The sequence below is a fragment of the Thermobia domestica genome, chromosome 16, assembly GCF_964235325.1.
Source record: "Thermobia domestica chromosome 16, izTheDome1.hap1.1, whole genome shotgun sequence".
Lineage (NCBI taxonomy): Eukaryota > Metazoa > Arthropoda > Insecta > Zygentoma > Lepismatidae > Thermobia > Thermobia domestica.
Window position 1 is genome coordinate 8,437,077 of NC_137469.1, and position 20,574 is coordinate 8,457,650.

General features: G+C 37.4%; 1 protein-coding gene across 1 annotated transcript in view; it reads left to right on the forward strand.

The window, feature by feature from the left end:
* rictor (rapamycin-insensitive companion of Tor) overlaps positions 1-15,771 on the forward strand; it is a 219,451-nt gene extending 203,680 nt beyond the window's left edge. Inside the window, exons 26-27 of the mRNA XM_081742104.1 lie at positions 3,760-3,898; positions 14,296-15,771. Coding sequence (XP_081598230.1) covers positions 3,760-3,898; positions 14,296-15,618 — 1,462 coding nt within the window. The 3' untranslated portion in view covers positions 15,619-15,771. The remainder of the gene's footprint in view (positions 1-3,759; positions 3,899-14,295) is intronic.
* The last annotated feature ends 4,803 nt before the right edge of the window (positions 15,772-20,574 follow it).

The window sequence follows — 20,574 nt, forward strand, 5'->3', positions numbered from 1 at the left end:
GCCATTTTTGTCATTGTTTATCAACACTCACGTGCTACTACTATAATATTAGTTTATTTGAAGTAATGTTTTCGACGGAAATTTACTATTATACAGGGTGAACCTTAACTAAACCGATAAACTTCGGGAGGTGATTCTCGAGCCCGAAACAAGAAGAAAATTTATCTAACTTTTTTCCATGGTACATAGTTTTGGAGCTACAAGATGCCGAAAGTCCTATGTGAAATGAATTTCCGAGTCCTATATTTCCAAACCTATCCAACGTAGAGAGTGCAGCTTAATATCTCTTTAAGGAAGTCTTATCTGTTCTGAATATATGATTTCCTTTGTGAGATCTTAAACAGCACTCTCTACTTTGGATAATTTTGGAAATATAGGCGTCGGAAGTTCATTTTTCGACACTTTCGGCATCTTTTAGCTCGGAAACTATGCGTCCTGGAGAAGAGTTCTTGTTTGGGTGCCGAGAATCATTTCCCGAAGTTTGTCGGTTTAATTAAGGTTCACCCCTGTATAGTATTCCTACATTAGGATATTTAAAGCTACTGCACATTTTTCTCAACTGGCCTTCTGATAGGGGATATTTTAATTAAACATTTTCTTGTGTAAAATGTTTTTAGAACCTACATTTCAGTCAGTTTTTTTCTTTTCATCTTGTCACTTAAAGAATCTATCACTTGCCATATGCATTCTCTAATTATAACGAGTTTTTATTAAGAACTATATAAAATTGCATTAACTTATACGTGTTACAATAAATGTCACTCTACTGAATAGACCTGGAAAAAAAGGAAAAATAAACCTTGAAAACCTGATAAAACCTGGAATTTGAAAATGAACATTTAGTAGCCCTGTATATGTAGTTCTCCAGATATAAGGCCTACAAGAAAATTTTTGATTGAAATACGTTGGATCTTTTGATCCGAAAACAATTATGAGTCAGTATTCTAAAAACTGGTCTGTGTTTGTATGACTTTGTCTAATGAATTTGGATACGTTAGAGTCGAGTTGTTAAAATGGTCTTGATTTTTTTCTAATGAAAATTCAAATCTTGAAAGAGGATTTTTAAGTAATGCGTAATGTGTAGTAGGTAATTTCAAAGAACAAACTTCAGTAGCATGAAGGTTTCTGTGTACGATTCAGTAGCTTCTTCGGGTGACCATGAGAACCTACCTATAAGGAAATGCAGGATTCATTATGCACGGGATGCTGATACCCGTTTTGCAGAAGCAACAACTCAATGGCAAGAGAAATAGAAACAAAAGTAAGCTGAAGACAGTAAAACAAAGATCATTCTGAATGAACTTGAAGCTGGAATATATAAAATAGTGGACGATATGCGCAGTATTGATGAGGAAATAAAACGTTTGGAAAAGTGAAATGAATTACATAATACTATTGATTTTTACCTATAGAAAAGTCGTTAATATATATAGAACAGCCAGTTTTATGTACATACATCCACTGTTTGTCGGCGAGTATCTCACTGTGATTTTTTCTTTCAATGTAATGAAACTTTCATCACGTGACTAAAGTTACAGGATGAAACCGGACCCAAAAGAAACCGGATTGAAAGTGTGCTGCCGTTCCTAGGCGTAGTAGAGAGTTCTCCTACTCGGTGGATCTAGCAGAGATCTTCCCAAATCAGTTGCTTAAGTGGCGTCTGTGTAGGAGGTTAACATTTGATCATAGTGTTTTTTTAACTCTTCTCGTTTGCCGCCTGCGAATTGATATGGCAGATTAAAAAAAAAAAAGAAAAAAAAAACAAAGAGTGTGTTTGGATTTTTGTTTCCTGCTTGAAAAATCGGCAACGAAAGCTTACCAAATGCTTCAACAGGCTTTCAAGAAGGATGCAATAAACAGCACACAGGTTTTCGTGTGGTTTGTGCGCTTTAAACGCGATGAAATGAGTGGTGACGATGATGCTCATTCTGGGTGTCCTTCATTATCTTGAAAACATTGAAACGACAATAACATTGAAAAAAAAATCTGCCAAAAAATCAAAGAGGATCGTCATTTTACGATCGACAAAATTTCAGAACAGACAGAAGTATGTTGGAGCTTGTGCCTGGAATTTTGACTGAGAATTTGCAAATGACAGGAGTCGTTGTTTGTTCTTTGTCTACTCATACATGGCCTTGTCTCTGAACCACTATTTGGTCTCTCAGGGGTGCGCTATAGTTCTCTTACCCTCCGTATTCGCCAGACCTAGCCTCGAGCAACTTTTTTCTGTTCCCAAGAATGAAGAAAATCTAAAAGGGAAGCGCTTTGATGATGTAGAGGCTGTAAACAGAGCTTCGCAGAGGGCACTGCACAATATCAAATTTGGAGAGTTCCAGAAGTGCTTCACACAGTGGGAAAAAAGACTGGACAAGTGCAACGCTTGTAATGGAAAGTACTTTGAAGGAAACTGAAAGAATTTTGCACGAAACTTAATAAATTAATTGTTTTAAAACAAAAGTAAGGTTTCTTTTGGGTTCCCCCTCGTATGTTGTATTTGTTTTCGTATTATTCACTTTTCTAGTTGATTAGGGAAATATATATTACTTATGTATAGAGATGAAACTTTTTCGTTAATGCGATATTTGCGAAAAGTTAAAAAAAAGTGCCTTTGTTTCAGGAAACCTCAAACTTTTCGTTTCAAAGCAAGAAATCACGTTTATATTATCGCGAATTTCTGCAAAATTCGGCGTTACTTCTGATAAATGTGAATAAAAACAAAAAAAGTGGAATTCCTGCTAACTTTTGCTAATAATACGTTAAAAGCTCATTTCCAATATTATTTAACTTAAAAAACGTTTGCATTTACGAAAAAACTGGGAATTATTTGATCCAGAAAGTGTTTCACTTGATAAAAATTTAGACATCAACAAAACTGAACTGTTATTTATATCCTTGACTGTGTTTTGTGGTGAAAATGATGATCTGTTGGTTGCTTACTGTGAATTTAAAAGCAAGGTTATTGAAGTTCTCAACAGTGAGTATAAGGAAGCTGACATTGTATCATTGTTAAACAGTTCAAAAGTTAACCACAAATCTTTTGCTGTCATGTCGCTTTGTTCAATATGGTTGCCAGTCTCGAGTGTTGATGCCGAGAGATTCTTCTCCAAGTATAATATGATTGTTACTGACAGGAGAACAAACTTAAAGGAAGAATTGGTAATATCTTGCTGCATGCTATCCTTTAATTAAGAATGAGGTTAGACGAATTGCTTAAACTTTTGCATTAATCTCTGTATTTCAGTGAATACATTAGCTAGAATGTGCACCTAATCAAGATATATCCTGATTTTTGTATTAGATATACACGTTACTACCAAAAATATACTGTTTACAAAAAAAAAAAAATAAAAAATAAATAAAATAAATGCGAAAATTGTGATAATTAATGCGACAAAATATGAAAAATAATGCGAAGAAGTTTTGTCTCTACTTACGTATCATCATTGTCGGGTTTTCTTAATCTTTTTTTTCATCAACATGGAAGATCTGTACGGCTGACTTGGAAAAATCTGATATATCAAGAAAAATTTCAAAAAGTGTTCTGGAAAACCGAGAACAATCAGAAAATTTTTTTCTGTAATTTTTGGCGCCACTTTGCCAGGTCAATATTGAAGTAGAATTTAATGATAAACTGTCCAAATAATAGCTATAAGAATCTTTAAAGGAAATATGAGAGAGAAAAAGATAAAAGTAGCTAACAAAATATAAAATGTAAAGTAATAAAGAAGGTACTTCAGTATTTCTTTTTCTCTTTTTCAGCCTGAAACAGAAATTTCCACACGCGTTTCATGATCTATGCTTGTATTCTGAGATTTGTATGTACCTTGGTCTCTACAACTTCCGGCTTACTGCTAGAAGGTTTATTCAAGAATTGTTTCTGGATGTGCCATTTGATGAGGTAAGTTTTCATTGCTCAAAATAACTACTCAAACATTATTAGAGAAAATTGTGAATATACATAATGGTGGAAAAGTAACACAAATCAAATTTTAATAAATACATAAAAGATTGTTCGGCTTATATTGGTTCGAATTAGGAATAAGAGCCACAATGGTTCAGTGGTAGAGCGTTCACCTCTGATGCATGGGGTCCTTGGTTTGATCCCAGCTCACGCCAAGTGAGCTTTGTGGTGGACAAACACCGTGTGCATGGGTTTTCTCGGGGTTCTCCCGTTTCATTCTACCATTTCCTTCATTTCTTATCCTCACCATCTCCTTCTGCTTACCTGCATAACCATGGGACGTAAAACTTAAAACAAGATTTCGAATTAGGAACGCCAATTCCATCTGGGGAGTGGTGCTAGAAAGATGCATTTGCTATCGTGAGTGTAAGTGTTGGACTGAAGTTGTAGGTGGGCGAGTGTCGTCAAATGGCGCCGGTGGGAGGGGCTCAGGGCTCTTTTACGTTTTCGATTTTCCTACATACGAATAGTGAAATAGTGTCGTGAGAATGGGTTCACATTCAAAGTAACTTATGCATAAGCTATTCTGTCTCGTTTCACAAACCGAGAGCTCATAACAAAGGAAATCGACGGTCACGAAAGGCACCAGTAAGAGGTCTCCGTGGAAAGTTACACCCACAGTGCCACAGCAGAGCCACTGATTGAGGTGCCAGGAAAATCCACCCATTCAACGTACAATGGGCCAGCCATTCAGTTAGACGCTTCAGCTGTCAACACAGTCATTCATAAGTGGCTTCGTTGAGGTGCTTCTGTAAGCCCCACACACTTCACCTCCTCCCACGTCACATTAAAGAAGAAAAGCGAACTGCTGGAACCCACTACATACATGGAAAGCTCATGTCGGGATCCAAATGGCAGACATTCATCATAATGGATGAAACACTGTTAGTGGTCAGATTCGGCCGGTGACATACCCTAATATCATCAATATGGATAAATCCAATGTTAGTGCATTGATATTAGTTTTATTACTACTACTATTACTATGTTTATATTACTGTACTGCTTTTACTATTATTACCACTTTTAGTATTAGTGCTCTAACAGTAGATTTTTACGCATTAATAATTAAAGCTAATTAATGGAACAATACTTACGTAGTGGAGCATGTAGATAAGATCTATAGTATCGATAAAATATACAGCATAACATTCATTGTTCTGCTACTGCTGAAATAAAAGAACAATGTAAAGACTGTGCATAAAAGAACAACTTACCCTTTGTAGCCCTGACGAAAACTATCAGAGCGACGTATTTGAAATATCGGAAAAAATATAAATTCAAATTTGTTAGTTTACATGACGTGAGGTATTATGATCCGTAACTTGGTTTTCTGTCTTCCGAAATCGAATAATTGAACGCAGCGGCGCAAATCTGTCTTCATCATTGGGGGTGACAGATAAGACTGTTCCCATTTTTTTAAGCGATGTTCAAAATATTTATGAAGTTGAAAAGCAATGCTGTAGAGGATCAGGGGAGCAGAGTTGTCTTCAACATAGGGAGGCAGGCAGATTTGAGACTTATTCTGGGGATATCAATTTCATCTCACTTTCCTTTGTAGCAATCGAACACAAATAATCACATTTCTCTCCGAAAAAACATTTTTCAAATCAGATTATTGGGGGGAGAAAGTCCCCCAGTTCCCAAAATTGAAGGGGATATGTCTCTCTCATTCCCCCGGGATTTGCGCCAGTGATTAAACTACATCTGGTGAATGGCGGATGGTATCTGGAAATCCGTCTATAAAAGATCTTTCTGACATTTGGGGTGTCGTTGTAGTTTGAATGCATTCTCAACATATATATATATATATATATATATTGGTAATAACTTGTATTATCTAGATCAGTGGTTCTCAACCTAATTCCTATAACGACCCCCATTTTATCCTTTCCCCAGCCACCCCATTATAATTTCTGGTTTGTAATAATCTTGTGCGGGATTTTTAATATACCTATTGCGGAGATTTCACGATATCCATCTATTTCTATAATAGTAAAATCCATTTCTTGTATATAGTGGATACATTAACTTCCCTAAAAGCGAATGGATTAAAACCAAATTTGGTCAGTTCATTCATATTACAAATATCAAATCCGATCCGTCATACTCTTTCAAAATTTTATAACTCCCTTAAGTTTGTATCATACGATTTAAAAAAAAAAATCAAGTGATTTCTAATTTTGGTTTAAAAACTTGGACAGTTATTAAAAGAAAAAAGTTATTGAGTATTTTAAATGACTTGATAATGTGCGTCACGAAGATTGAACCGGACATTGCCGCACTAGCGAAATCATACTATGCTCAGGTATCTCATTAGCTTTCAATTTTAATTGTATTTCAATATGCATGTTTTGTTGCATTTGTAATTTACTGGTATTTTTATATACACTTCTCATTAGTTTCATATCGTAACTCCTTCATTTAAATTGATTTTTAAACATCTCTTGACCTGTTAAAAATGTTTAATAGACCTATTTTTTGTTGTTCTTAACAGTATGTATAAAAATAAAAATATGCCTGTCTGATCAAAATTCAAAATAATATTTAAAAATATTTTCCGGTATTAGATTCTAATTATATTTAGCTCTTCCGCTTATCTTCGCGACCCCCCATGGAACTCTGTCGCGAACCTCGTAGGGGTTGGGAGCCCCAGGTTGAGAAACTCTGATCTTGATCAATAGTGACCGATTTATGGTGAAATGCGGACCAGGACAAAAACCATAGTTTGGCCAGTTTTCCATTTTCTTTTCCCCTCAGGTGACTGTTCGCTTAGTGTAAATCATACATTTTCTGAATGGATGTTCAGTTGCACTTACTTTATTATACTGGTTCTTGTTTCATTTGTCTGGGTCAGTTCAGACCTGAGATACATCCGCGAAATATATCCGTATTTCTAAAAATCGAAATCTTGGGGTTAGAAAATATAAATACTCCTCCTCCTCCTCCTCCTCCTCCTCCTCCTCCTCCTCCTCCTACTACTACTACTACTACTACTACTACTACTACTACTACTACTACTACTACTACTACTACTACTACTACTACTACTACTACTACTACTACTACTACTACTACTACTACTACTACTACTACTACTACTACTACTACTACTACTACTACTACTACTACTACTACTACTACTACTACTACTACTACTACTACTACTACTACTACTACTACTACTACTACTACTACTACTACTACTACTACTACTACTACTACTACTACTACTACTACTACTACTACTACTACTACTACTACTACTACTACTACTACTACTACTACTACTACTACTACTACTACTACTACTACTACTACTACTACTACTACTACTACTACTACTACTACTACTACTACTAGCAGCCTAGTGGTCACGAAAGGTAGCGTTTGGGTAACGATTGTATGTATCTGTATAAATATAAGTATAGACTGGAAAATTGTGTTCTATAAAACGTCAAAATCCACCACCAAACATGTCTATGGTTGGCTTCAGACGCTACCAAATCGCAAGCAAGGCACACTTCTATTGCATGCATGAAAATTCGTTCTAATTCGCTCTTGAGAATGTTACGAAATTTTATGGTTTGGTAAAGAAAAGACCACGAAAAAGTCACGAAATTTCATTTTGGAATTTTAGTAGACATGCTGTACTACTACTACAATAATAATGATAATAATAAAAAGTCAAAGTCTCCATTCAGGTATATTATGGTGGGCAGCGTCACTCCCTGTTACGCATGGAGTTGTAAAAATGTAACAAATCAAAATTTTAAAATTGTTATTCGCAGGCCGAATGGAACATACTTGGGGCCGACTGGCTACTATTTGGCTACCACTGCTGTAAATTGACAGTAGTCCTTTATTAGCTTCAGTGATAGATAGATTAAGGAAGGCTAACGCAGAAGAAATTATTAATAGAAATTAAATAAATGAACCTTACTGACTAATAGAGCACATATTATCAAATTAAATTAGTGCTAACACTTTTGTATTCCTAAGGAAATAACATCTAACTAGCTGAACCTGCGCTGTCTACTCAGCCCATCAGTCTGTTATGACCATGAATCTCCTTTCCACTGTGTATATCTCCTTACACAAGTAAAGGATAGAAGACTCACAAAGGAAGTGAATTGTTATGTGTATATGTTGGAGTGAGTTTGTAGCAAATTTGTAGAAGTAACACGATATCAAGTGGAAATATTTTTTAAAAATAAATCCATATCTGTCAGAGTACGTCTCATTGTGTCTCTCGAGGCCATTGAAGTTGACAGCATAGGTTTTGCCATTCAGATTTAAGCAAAGCGCCTGCAATGTCCGCCAATGTGCTATACGTAACTTCTGTACTGGTTGCCTAACACCGTAGTTCAGCCTGCAATAATGTTAATCTTATGGGCTCAAAACGGGCCTCTAAAATGTTGAATAGAACAATAACGACACGGTTTTTGAAAATTTGAATGAGAACTGGACAATCTACACAAAATTTGGAATCGATCAGTGAAAACGGCACTAGCACTTGTAGTTTTCGAGATCTCATTGTCGAAAGGATTGGAGACAAACATATAAACCTAGCATTTTAATATATGGACAAGCTGAACCTGCGCTCTCTACACAGCGCATCATTCGCATATGAGCATAAATATCCTTCTCATTCCTCAACATCTGTACATGTCCCTTTACAGACACAAGTGAAAGAAGTCTTGAAAATAAAATCGGCATGGCATATCATAATGGGGAGATTTTATCGATTATTTTTTTCTCAATATCTCGCACCGCTTGCAAGATTTGAGCCTACTTCCGGTTGGAGTTTCTAATTCATGGATGACCAGTGTTTTCTTTCTTCTTGCATGCAGTATGTAATAAGCAAATACATTACATACAGAATTAATTATAATGGCAGTTATATGGTGTTCATTGGACAAAACACTCCAAAAAATAAAGATTCATCTTACTGGTTAGACTGGAGAAATGGTTATCGTTCCTTTTCCATTATTATTTGGCCATGAAACAAACGCCTGTATATGCAACCCATATATACAACAGTGTGGTGTTGGAATGTATAACGCGTAGGATATGATGCTTTAGTTTTTTTTTTTTTAATTTCAACGCTTCCAGTGTACCCTACAAAATGTAATAAAAAATAACGGTCATGTTTTTTAAATATTCAATTAGAACTGGACAATCTTCGCAAAATTTCCAATTGATCAGTGAAAACATCATGTTTCTAGAGCCTGTAGTTTCCGAGATCTCATTGTCGAAAGGATTGGCCACAAACATATAAATTTCCACAACATATAGTTTAAAAGAACTCGGAAGATGGAAGCACAATTCATGTGCATTGATTTCAGAGAAGGTTTATTATAATATAAAGGCTTTGAACAACAATTTTATATCATAAACTTTATGAAAAAGATCTAGTTAACCAATTTATTTAAAGTACTCGTACTTAAAAATGTTTGTCTCTGTTAAACGTGAAATCACACACAATCGTAAATGAAAGATTTGAAAGCCATAGTTATATGTTGGAGCTCGGGCGCTTTTAATTGCTATTGTAGCATTTTAATAGATAGATATTTCGGATGTGTTCTTGAGTATCCACTATCAAGGATCGCAGAGACTTAAAAATATTTAGTACCAGAATCTTCATTAGCTTAAAACTTCGATTTCAGTATTTTTTTTTTTTTTTAAGTAATTAATAACACATTTCAGTCTAGTGATATATTTCTGTGTTTCACTGTATTTTCGGGAGGCTGACCTTTGTAAATTGCTTTTCTTTCTTTCTTTCTTTCTCTCTCTCTCTCTCTTTTTTTTTTTTTTGTGTGTGTGTGTGGATAAATCCTAATGTCAATGCACTTAACACCAACAGATGTTAACTTACACAGTGATTTATTATTTTTTGCAGGTAACTACTAGTATTATTATCCACTTGACGTAAGCGTCGGTTTCCCACATACCGTAAATCCTATGAAGGTAACTGAATACGTCAAGAAGTGGATAATAATACTCGTAATTACCTGCAAAAAATAAGAAATTATAATAAGTAAACATCTGTTTGTGTTAAGTGGACTTACACTACAACTAATTTCGATAAACAGGGAACGCGCATACAGGGTAGCCTCCTAAAATAGAGCCAAATATAGAAATACATCATTAGGTTAAAATACGTTACGTTTTTAAGAATTGAAGATTTCCACTGAAGTCGAAACTTGAGGCATCTGAAGATTTTGTTGCTTAATATGTTTTAAGCCTCTATGGTTCTTGAAAATGGACAACGCATTCGAAATATTGGGTACAGAAAATGTGTCTGTTATAATGACAAATCAAGTGTGAAATTTTGGAATATGAAGAAGCTAATTATTTCTATTAAAGACGAGATATGTGAGAAAAGTAATGAGATTGGTAATACTGTTCACGAACCGACAACACTGCTGCTTCCATCTTCACACGGCAATTAAGTCAAGTCCTATCGTTGACAGCAATTAAGTGAAGTCTTATCGTTGACTCTGTTCAAGTTCGAACTTGCTCCAGTTGCTACACGATTGTCAAGAAGTTTGACGTGGAGTTACGTTCGTGAGTAGCATTATGAAAATGGACAGCCAAAAGTTCGAGCAGCGTCATGCTATCAGATTTTGTGTAAAGTTTTTGCGAATCCACTTTCGAAGAACTTACCGAGATCTCTATCCAGGACGTATATGTTCAAATGGCAGAAAGTCCGTGCAGGACGAATCAGTGAGAATAAGCAAATCTAAAATCAAATTACAAGCTCATCCGTGGCTAAGTGGTTAGCGTACGCGCCTTTGGCGTGGGAGTCCCGGGTTCGATTCCCGGCGGGAGCTCGTGGTTCGGATTCCACGTTAATCAGTATATCCACGTCTTATATAGCCTCGCTGCTGAACGGGACGTTAAACTCAAAATCAACTCAACCCAAAATCAAACTAGTGCTCATTTATATTTTTGACAGTCGTGGAATCATCCATAAGAAATTTGTGCCACCAGGACAAACTGCCAATCCAACTTGTTATCGGGAAGTTCTTGAAAGACTCAAGAATAGGGTTGGCACGTGTGCGACCAAGTGTTGCACACACTTAGATGCTACAGCACAATAACGCACCATCTCCGTCAGTAACATTTTGGCAGACAAAAAGCATTCTTGTGATCGTCAAACCCCCTATTCCTCTGATTTCAGTCTCAGTGACTTCCTTTATTCCCCTTGCTCAAGAACATTTGAAAGGGCACCATTTTGGTACTTCGGATAATATCCAGAAGAGCATCATAACCGTCCAGCAGAAGTATGCCATCATTGCTACGAAGAATGGAAACAACGCCTTCATTGCTGTCTAGCTGTCCAAAGGGGGCTATTTTGAAAGGGATAATCTTGATTTATAAAAATAATAAAATTCATTATTAACAGATAAGTCCTATTACTTTACTAAGATAACTCGGTATGCTCCTTGCGCTCGATTATCAGTCTTCTGTGTCTTGTTTTACCTTCTTTCAGATGTAGATCATGATTACTGTTTCTCGAGATAAATTTTGGTTAATTCATGCTATAGAGCAGTCATTTCCGACTGACCAGTGTATGACGTAGGAGAGCGGATTCACAAGCTGACAAATTCAAGCAGGAAAGAAGGGAAGGGGATGACGTACTAGGCTTAGGCATGGGGCCGCGGTGGCTCAGTGGTAGAGCGTTTACCTCTGGTGATTGGGGTCCCGGGTTCAATCCCAGTGTGGTCGTTCAACGTACAAGGCCGTTCAACGAGCACATTGCCCGGTAACGAGAGTAGCGCCCGCGTCTTTTACCTGCAAAATATCTTGATGAAAGTAGATGATGAAATCTAGGAATGCAATCAGAAACGAAACATCTCGTTCAACTTTCGAAAATATATTTGCGAATTATACATTTACAAAAGTTAAAGAAGGATATTTTGAAAAAAGGAAAAGAAAAAAAAATAATAATAATCAGCTACTTAACTTTCGGAAACTGCTGGATTAATAGTCCACTTTCACTTTCCTGATTGTAATATCTTCTCCCACAATTTCAGCACTATCACTTTGCAATAACACTTTTCAAACTAGGATTTACAAGGAACGCAGAACCTTCCTAAACTTCATGTCACTAGGATCTTCTATGGGCCGCCTCCTCCGCTGCTGCCTGCCGGACTCGTAACCAAGACGAAGTCATGCTTGGACTGCCCTTTATAGGTAGTAGACAGCACGTGGCTAGGAGTGTTGCCAGATCCTTCGCCGAGAACGTGTGGTACCAGCTCCTACCACACCAGCCCCGCCAAGTAAACTTTGTGGTGGACAAACACCGTGTGCGTGGGTTTCTTGGGAGTTCTCCCGTTTCCTCCCCCTTTCTTCATTCCACCATTTTATTCATTACTCATCATCACCGTCTCCTTTAGCCTAACCGGCATAATCGTGGGACGTTAAACTCAAAGATTTCATTTTACGCTTAGACATGGACCCACAGGTAATACTACTGCAAAGACTACGCTATGTCGATGGTTTCGGTTACTATTGTCTTTTATCAACGCCCGGTTACCTGCCAGATCCGTTCCCTCCTTGCGGTTTACTGAGGTCAGCAGCAGACTGTGACGTCATAGAGCATTCAGTTGGAAATGACTGTCATAAAGGGTGAAATCATTATGTACTGGAGACAGCATTGGAATTAAGTAAATGTGCCTCAAACAGTAAACTTTGCCTAACTTTGGGATTATACAGGGTGGGTGGAAAGTAACACTCTATTTTTAATATTTCTCCCTCCTAAAATATTGTAGGTATAAACTAAATTTTTGCACACATGCAGTTTATTATATACCACTATCGTTTCAAAAGTTATAACTCAATGTGTGCTCCAGTATTTTCTAGGCACTGCCTCTGCCTCAAACGAACAGATACGTTTGCTACGACTTTCCTCAAGAACTCAACAGGAACACCACTTATGAACTCACGGATCTTATTTTCAAGTTCGCCAAGAGTTTTTGGTTTGCTGCGATACACTTCTTCCATAGCTCACCCCCCATAAAAGGAAATCGCATGTAATGGGGTTTGGACTTCGCGCTGGCCATTGTGTGTGTCTCCGATGACTTATCCAGAATCCTGTGGTGGAGAAACACTGTGTGCGTGGGTTTCCTCAGGGTTCTCCTGTTTCCTCGCACTTTCTTCATTCCACCATTTCATTCATTTCTCATCGTCACCGTCTCCGTTAGCCTATCCGGGATAATCGTGGGACGTAAAACTCAAATATTTCATTTCATTTTTATCCAGAGTCCTCTGAAACGTTCATCAAGCCATTGTCGTACAGGCAAGGCGTAATGAGGAGAGGGAAATGAGGCGTATTAATGTCTTGCATAAATAACAGTTTATGTGACCCATCTCATTCAGAAATTGTAGACCATACAAAATTTTCCAACATTTCCAGGTATCTTTTAGTTCATAATCTCTTGACAGATAAGGTCCAATAATACGGGAAGAAGTTAATCCGTACCACACTCACTTTCGGCTTGCCCTGCATTTTTCACCGGTCTCTTTCGAATCACGTTCTGCCCAATAATAGCTGTTATTGGCGATTAATGAACTCCCTACATGAAACAGCTTCACCATTCCACAGAATGTTTTTTTTTCAGTCAGGTGTGGATGATCTTCATTCCATGCGAACATCATTTCACAAAATTGAACACGCCTATCGCAGTTATCTGGATACAATGTTTGGACATAATAAGGCTTCCATGGTCTGTAATGTAACTCTGTGGAGAATTCCACGCACAGAATAACGTGTAATGCCATACAGGGTGCTTTTTCAACCTGCCGTAAAGATTTTGAAAGACTTCGCTCGAACACCTCAAGTCGAGGACCTACCTAGTCTCTGATCTCTTAGTGTCCACGACACTTCCAGTAGTCATTAATGTTCTTTGGTAATTTTTAGTTGTTTCTGCAACCAGAACAGTGTGTCTCCCATGTTGAACCCTCCACCACCGTGGGACCTGAATTACAGACTGCCACACCTCAAATCTTGCTGCAATTTTGACTCTCTCCTCAATGCCTAATCGTCCTGGCATCTCTGTGGTTTCAGAGGAACAACAAAAGGGTCACAGAATATGGAAAAATTGGGGAAAAAAATAGTATACTTTAGTCTATAAAACAAGATAACTTTCATTACAATCTACACATAACACTAATAGAAATTCACAATTCAAAGTAGGGAGTTACTTTCCATCCACCCTGTAGTTTTAACTTGATAATTAGGGTAACTAATAGGGGTTTTATTTATTATCTACCTGTTTATGATGCTACTTTAAATTTAATACTTATTTATTTATTTATTTTTACAGTTATATGAAGAACCTGCAGCTATTTTGCATCTCCCGGAAGCTGCTCTACATATTAGTTCAACGGGAAGCTCTAGTATGCTCTCTTCTATTGGTTCTATATCTGCGTCTATGCCCCAGTCTTCCCCTATGAATATCCCAGATGCTATTGTGGAGTCTTTGGATGCCTCATACGGAACGGCACATAGCCTATCAGATGTTCTACAAGACAATCCCATATCTACAGAAAGTATATCGTCAGCATTCGTGTTTATTTCAAGTGGTCCTACAGTTTCTGTGACGTCTGGTCCTTCCTCCATTGGTCTTCCAGCTACCCTCCCAACGACGTCGGCCTGTCTGTCGTCCCCGGCACCAGCAAGAATACACGTATCTAGTTGTAGTAGCTTACCGTTGACCTCCCAGTCACAACCAACACCTAGTAGTAAGTTTGATTCTATAGTGACGGACAGTGGTTCAGAACCTAAGAATTCCCAAACGCAAAATGCTAATAGAACTTTAGAATCAGTAGTCCATGTAACGAAATCTTCCGATTCATTATCAATAGCTATTTCATCAAACGGCCCACTGGAGGTATCAGTTACGTCTGTCGTGACGCGTAATGAAACCGTGTGTAGTACGTCAAATATATCGGTCAGTGACTCAGATATCAAGAAACCTGTTAATGTTTCAGAAATGCCTCAACAGGTTGGAGGCGTGCAAACGTCTTCTGGGTATAATTCATCACAGCATGTAGTTACCCGTTCTCACACTGTGTCATCACCAGCCAAGAATTACACTGCTGTAGTTGCGAGTGTGACGTCTAGCAGAGTGTCCAGCAAAACATCAGAACCTGTTGTGCAGTCAGCGAATATTTATGAGGTCAAAGCAAACTCTAAGATAGCAACAACGCGTTCTAATGTATCTAGTCCTCAGTCGTCTAACACTGCCACTGTTCTTCCGTGCATTGTATGTACAGTGGCCTCTGTAGTGTCCGGTTCCTCTCTTAAGTGTGTTACAACACATACTGACATACATGGTCCTCGAACCACTGATAGTTCTCATCAACCATCGTTGGAACAACAATTAAGTTCATCTAGTACTATTATGTGTAGCTCTGTAAGTACGAAACCGAACAGAAGAAAGTTATCAGAGGACGCTAGACCTCATCAGACAGTTCCTGTTGCTTCACCTTCAAGCAAAGTTGTTAGTTCCTTCTGCGAGCCTGCTTCAGTGAAGAAAATTTCTGCTTCAGAAGCATCAAGTTCCTCGAAAACAATTTGTGTGTCTGCTTCCCCTTCCACTGTGATCACGTCATCAGTTCAAGCATCAAGTAGAATTAAGAGATGAACAATATGTGTATATTTGTATGTACAGTGTGAGTGTGTGTATGTATGTCTATGCGTTGAGTAATGTATGAAGATTCGAAAATAGTTCTAAAAACCTCGTGCTTTTAGGCAGTGGTCAAGCTGGAAATAAAATAAATGCGGTATGCTTTTCTGATATTTGATTTTAGATTTTTCTTTTAAAACAAATTACCACATGTTTATTGAAAGCCAGTAAGGATAACTGTCACGAACGAGATCATCTTGACTTTGCTGCACTGTAGCAATGTCACGTTGAAGGTAAACATGAAGATAAACACTGGTATCTACTCATTGACCCCATATCATAAGCGTCGGTAGATCACCGATGAACAACTAGCGACATCTTGCCAAAAATTAAGGGCCTCACAGCGACGATCCGCGGTAATCTCACTTCCGTTTTCAAAATTATACCACTAGCGGCAGTGCCGCGACGCAACTCAAATGAACCACAAAATTACTCCCCCAAAATGTGTTAAATTGCCTATACGCGTGATTTGTTTACATTAAAGTGAGTCTAAAAAACACTAAAAACAAGTATCCACGGGCGGGCGCGAACCACCAGCCTTATGATTACTAGGCGCGTGTTCTTCCGACTTTTCCACGGAGGAGATGAAGAAAACCTTGCTTATTGAGGGATAAATCTTTGAGATGTTTTTAATTTGGCCAATCAGAGTGCTCCTTTAACCGTGAATATTCGACGATAACCGTTTGGGATCAGATAAAATACGTTCGCCACGTAATTTTGTAACAAAATGACGTGCCTCTATTTACTTTATTTCATAGTTCTCCCATATTCACTTTCTAATGATCGGCGAAAGTTGCCATCGAAATTTATACAATTATACTCACTCATCTCAAGATTTTTCACTTCATGAATAGAGGCAGGGGTTACTCTTGCCCCGGAGCTCACTTTAGAAACAATTCGTCTGGAAAAAAGTAGTATATAATAATAACCGCATGCACATGACTGACAATAGTTCGTGGTGGTCCCTTTGCGATTCTCCGCGAAGAATCGAAGAAGCCCGGACCAAAATGAAATTCTCGCTGCTACGCAGTGGTAATTTCAACACACCGACTCTAGATATATTTTTGACTCGACGAAACCGTGCCGCCATTGGCAAAATGGGGGCAATCCTTCGATGCGTCGCTATATCGACGATCGACATTTACTGGCCAATGGGCCACGAGATGTTGGCGACGTTTACGGCATGGGGGATATTACAATGGAGTTACTGTATGTTTTGTGTATTTATTGAAGCGAGCTTCTGTGATTCAGCTAACTTATATTTGTGTATATTTGTCTGCCTATCTTGTCTATTCCACAGCAACTTTCATAAAAATTCCTTCTATGATTCTTCCCGATATATGAAATCAAAATTATTATATTCGAGATAAAAATTAGTCACACTCAAGAAGATGAATTCACCTCCTCCTAAGAAAGAAGAAGAAGAAGAAGAAAAGTTTTTTCTTGTCTTGTATATATACCTAGATATATACGTGAGTCAATCAGAAAGTTAGTTGCACTCCTTCGTAATATTTTCGGTCAAAGGCTATTTTGATGAATGCTGACATGTAACTGTATTGTGTGACGTAACGGCTTTCACGAGGCAAGTGGAGGTGTTCTGGAGAAGTGGAAGAAGGTTTTATCGATAATTATTGATGCCATGTTGTTTTGATCAGCATGTTACTTATCCTTTCATGATAGTAAGGAAGGGAACCCAGAACTACATTGCTCTCACCGTTTTGACCTAGAGAATGGAAGCTTTCTTAATCTCATTTTTCTCTCAAAGCAAAAGGCTAGTTTTAGACGGAAGCATTTATCGTATCAAAAATCGTATCATCGATATCCTACTGTGTAAAGTAGCAAATGCTGTAGCATTTCTCATGCCATGGCATTTCCTGTCGATAGAACCTGCTTTATTTCGTAGCATTTTCCCCAGCATTTCTAGTCCGATTGCAGCGCCGTGGTGTGTTAAAATGAAGCGAAAGATTTTGCGTCAAATATCCATGTTCTTTCTTCTGTGTGTGAAATTGAATTGTAGTAAAGAAAAATGAGTTGGAGTAGGGATGCTCTTTGCCCACATATTCACTTGTGGTTTTCGTTTTTAATATAGCCGGCGAGAACTGCTGTTACAACCACTATAATTTTAGCTTCCTCACGCTTTAGTTTCGCAGCAATAATTGCGCTCTCCTCCAGTAATTTGTTTGATACGTTACGACAAGATGCTTATCAAAATGCTTCTTTGTAAAAGCACCATATACTGTTGATGGCGTAGAATATTATACGAGATTTTTGACAGCACGTCTGCTACGAGAAATGCTACGATAAATGCTTCCGTCTAAAACTAGCCTAATTATACCTTCGAGGAAAGGTAATCTGTTTTAAAAAGGTTAGGTTTCGTATACTTCACATTAATTCATCGGCTCAATAGCAATAGAATAAGACATGAAACTCTTAATGAAGTGCGGAAGGCTAAATACTACTCAATAATCTTTCACTGTACCCCAAATGTATCTCACACTGAGCAAATGAGTCAGGTTTTACGCTATGTTACATTTCAAAAAGTGGTGGAGGAAAGTGTGAAATAAAAGAAAGCATTGAAGGGTATGGAAAAACAGGCGAAAAATATTGTTCAAAGGATAGAGAAAAATGGTCTTAATTTAGCAGAATGTAGAGGACATCTTACGACAATGGTGAAAACATGATTAGAAAATATCGTAAAGTTCAGGCAAGGATCAATCATTACACAATCTTGCGCTGTTTAGGCCATGCGTGGCACATTCCTTGAATCTTGTAGGAGTATATGCATCGGAATCAGAACCAGAAGCTGAAATCTTGTTTAGCATGGTTCAGAAAGTGTACATTTCTTAAAATTTAGTCGACAATAAGGCATGATATCTTTACAAAAATATGAGAATCATTCTCAAAGATACTTCGAACATAAGATGAAGTGCAAACTCAAAAGTAATGACAGCTCTGATGTCTGAACTGGAAAATGTTCTCGCAGCATTTGGTGAAATTATAGCTACTCCCTCTAACTCAGAAGTCAAATCAGTTGCAAAAAACTTAATGAAATCAATCAAAGATCTGAAATTTGTAATTAATTAAGTATTTTGGGACTCAGTTTTGCATGAAATAAAAACATAATAAGGATTTGACTTTGCAAAAGTCTCTTGATTTGTTATCAAGTCTGTTGAACACAATCTCCAGGTTCAGGAATCAAGGATTCATCACATGGCTCTGGGAAGGCAAGGTTATTCCTAATTTGATAGATGTGGAAGATTAGTTAAGTGAAAAGCGTATATCGAAGAAGAAGAGAACGTCAGGAGAGAGAAGGGAAGAGGATGAAGCCAGACATCTTACTGAAGAGAATCGCCTTAGACAATCTCTCTTCAGAATTCTTGACCTCTTATGGGAAAAACTCTTTAGTAGAACAGGTTCAAAGAAGTAAGCAGGGACTTCAGCTTCTTCAGAGGAAGCTCATTGTGTGCAATGTCTTCGCAGGACTTGAATAATCGTCCATGGATCTCACTTTGAAATACCAAGACGATTTGAATGCTGTAGAATTATGTGTAGAAATTAATTCTTAAAGACGAGGTTGTATTCTTGTCCGACCGCAAGAGGTCCAATCGAAGGGATATACTCGACATGATCACCAGTGGTTCTTAGAATTTTTCTTATCCTTCCATGCAGTGTGGCATCTTGTGAAAGAAATTTCAGCAAACTAAAACGCATTAAAACATACTTTTAACCATAGGACATTAAAGGCTTTCAGGTTTGGCAATATTAGCTATAGAGAACAAGGTCGCTCAATCAAATTTTTATGAAAATATTATTATTGACTTTGGAGAAAAGAAAGCCAGAAAAGTATTTTTGTGAGTGCTCGTTACAAAACGAGAAGGAAATTATATAGAATATGGTTATTGATAAGTACTATAAACAAAAGTATTTATTCTCTATATTTATTACTGCATATGAATGGATGTGAAACGTGTTTAACTATCTACCTCAAATTTAAACATATAGGCATATTACTAGAAGAATTGTCTACACATAGGTGAAAGGCCCACATACAAATTGAAGCCAATATACAGACGCGAGAAAAAGTCATATACACATGAGAAAAGCCAGTATCGCTTGAGGGAAGCCAATATCACATGAGAAAAGTCAATATACACAATTATCTACACACAGGTGGAAGGCCCACACATAGAGTGAAGTCAAGCATACAACTGAAAGACCAATATACACACACACGAGGAATCATAAAATAAACCAACGACGAAGAATTTTCTGAGAAAACAGTAAAAGCTACAGGTTGTCAAGTGAAGAGTCCATATTTATATTTAATAGAAGAATGTTTCTAAATAGCTTCTTGTGTTAATTTGTTTCTTCTTCTACAACACTAACATTACTCCGCGTTATAATCTGTAGGACTGTCATAGGTTCCAGTAGAAGTATGTAGCGAAGTTGCATCTTCTACAACTGTGTCTTTTTTGATCATTTTACGAGGAAAATCTTGAGAATTTTGTTTTCAATATAACAGAGAGTTTTATTTTCGAAATAAATGAGCTTCAAGAAAAGAACCAGTTTGAGAATCTAAGTTTTAATAAATATCATAAATATTTAATATAAATAAGATGTAAACATTGCATAATGTATCGGTTTGTGTTTCGATTAAACGAGAAAATGTCTTCTGCAGCGTACTTTTAATACTTGTCACCAGTCGTTCTTCAGAAAAAAATATTCCGCGGGGGGGGGGCACTGATAGTACTATTCTATTTATTATTATATTATAGATGTATTATTTTCCTCTTCGGGGGAGGGGACTCACAGAGTTCGGGGGGGGGGGAGCAGCGCCACTCCAAAAGTCTGGAATAAACACTGCTTGTCCTTTGTAACTTTTGGATACGCTTCGTAATTGGTTTCAAGCTCGTA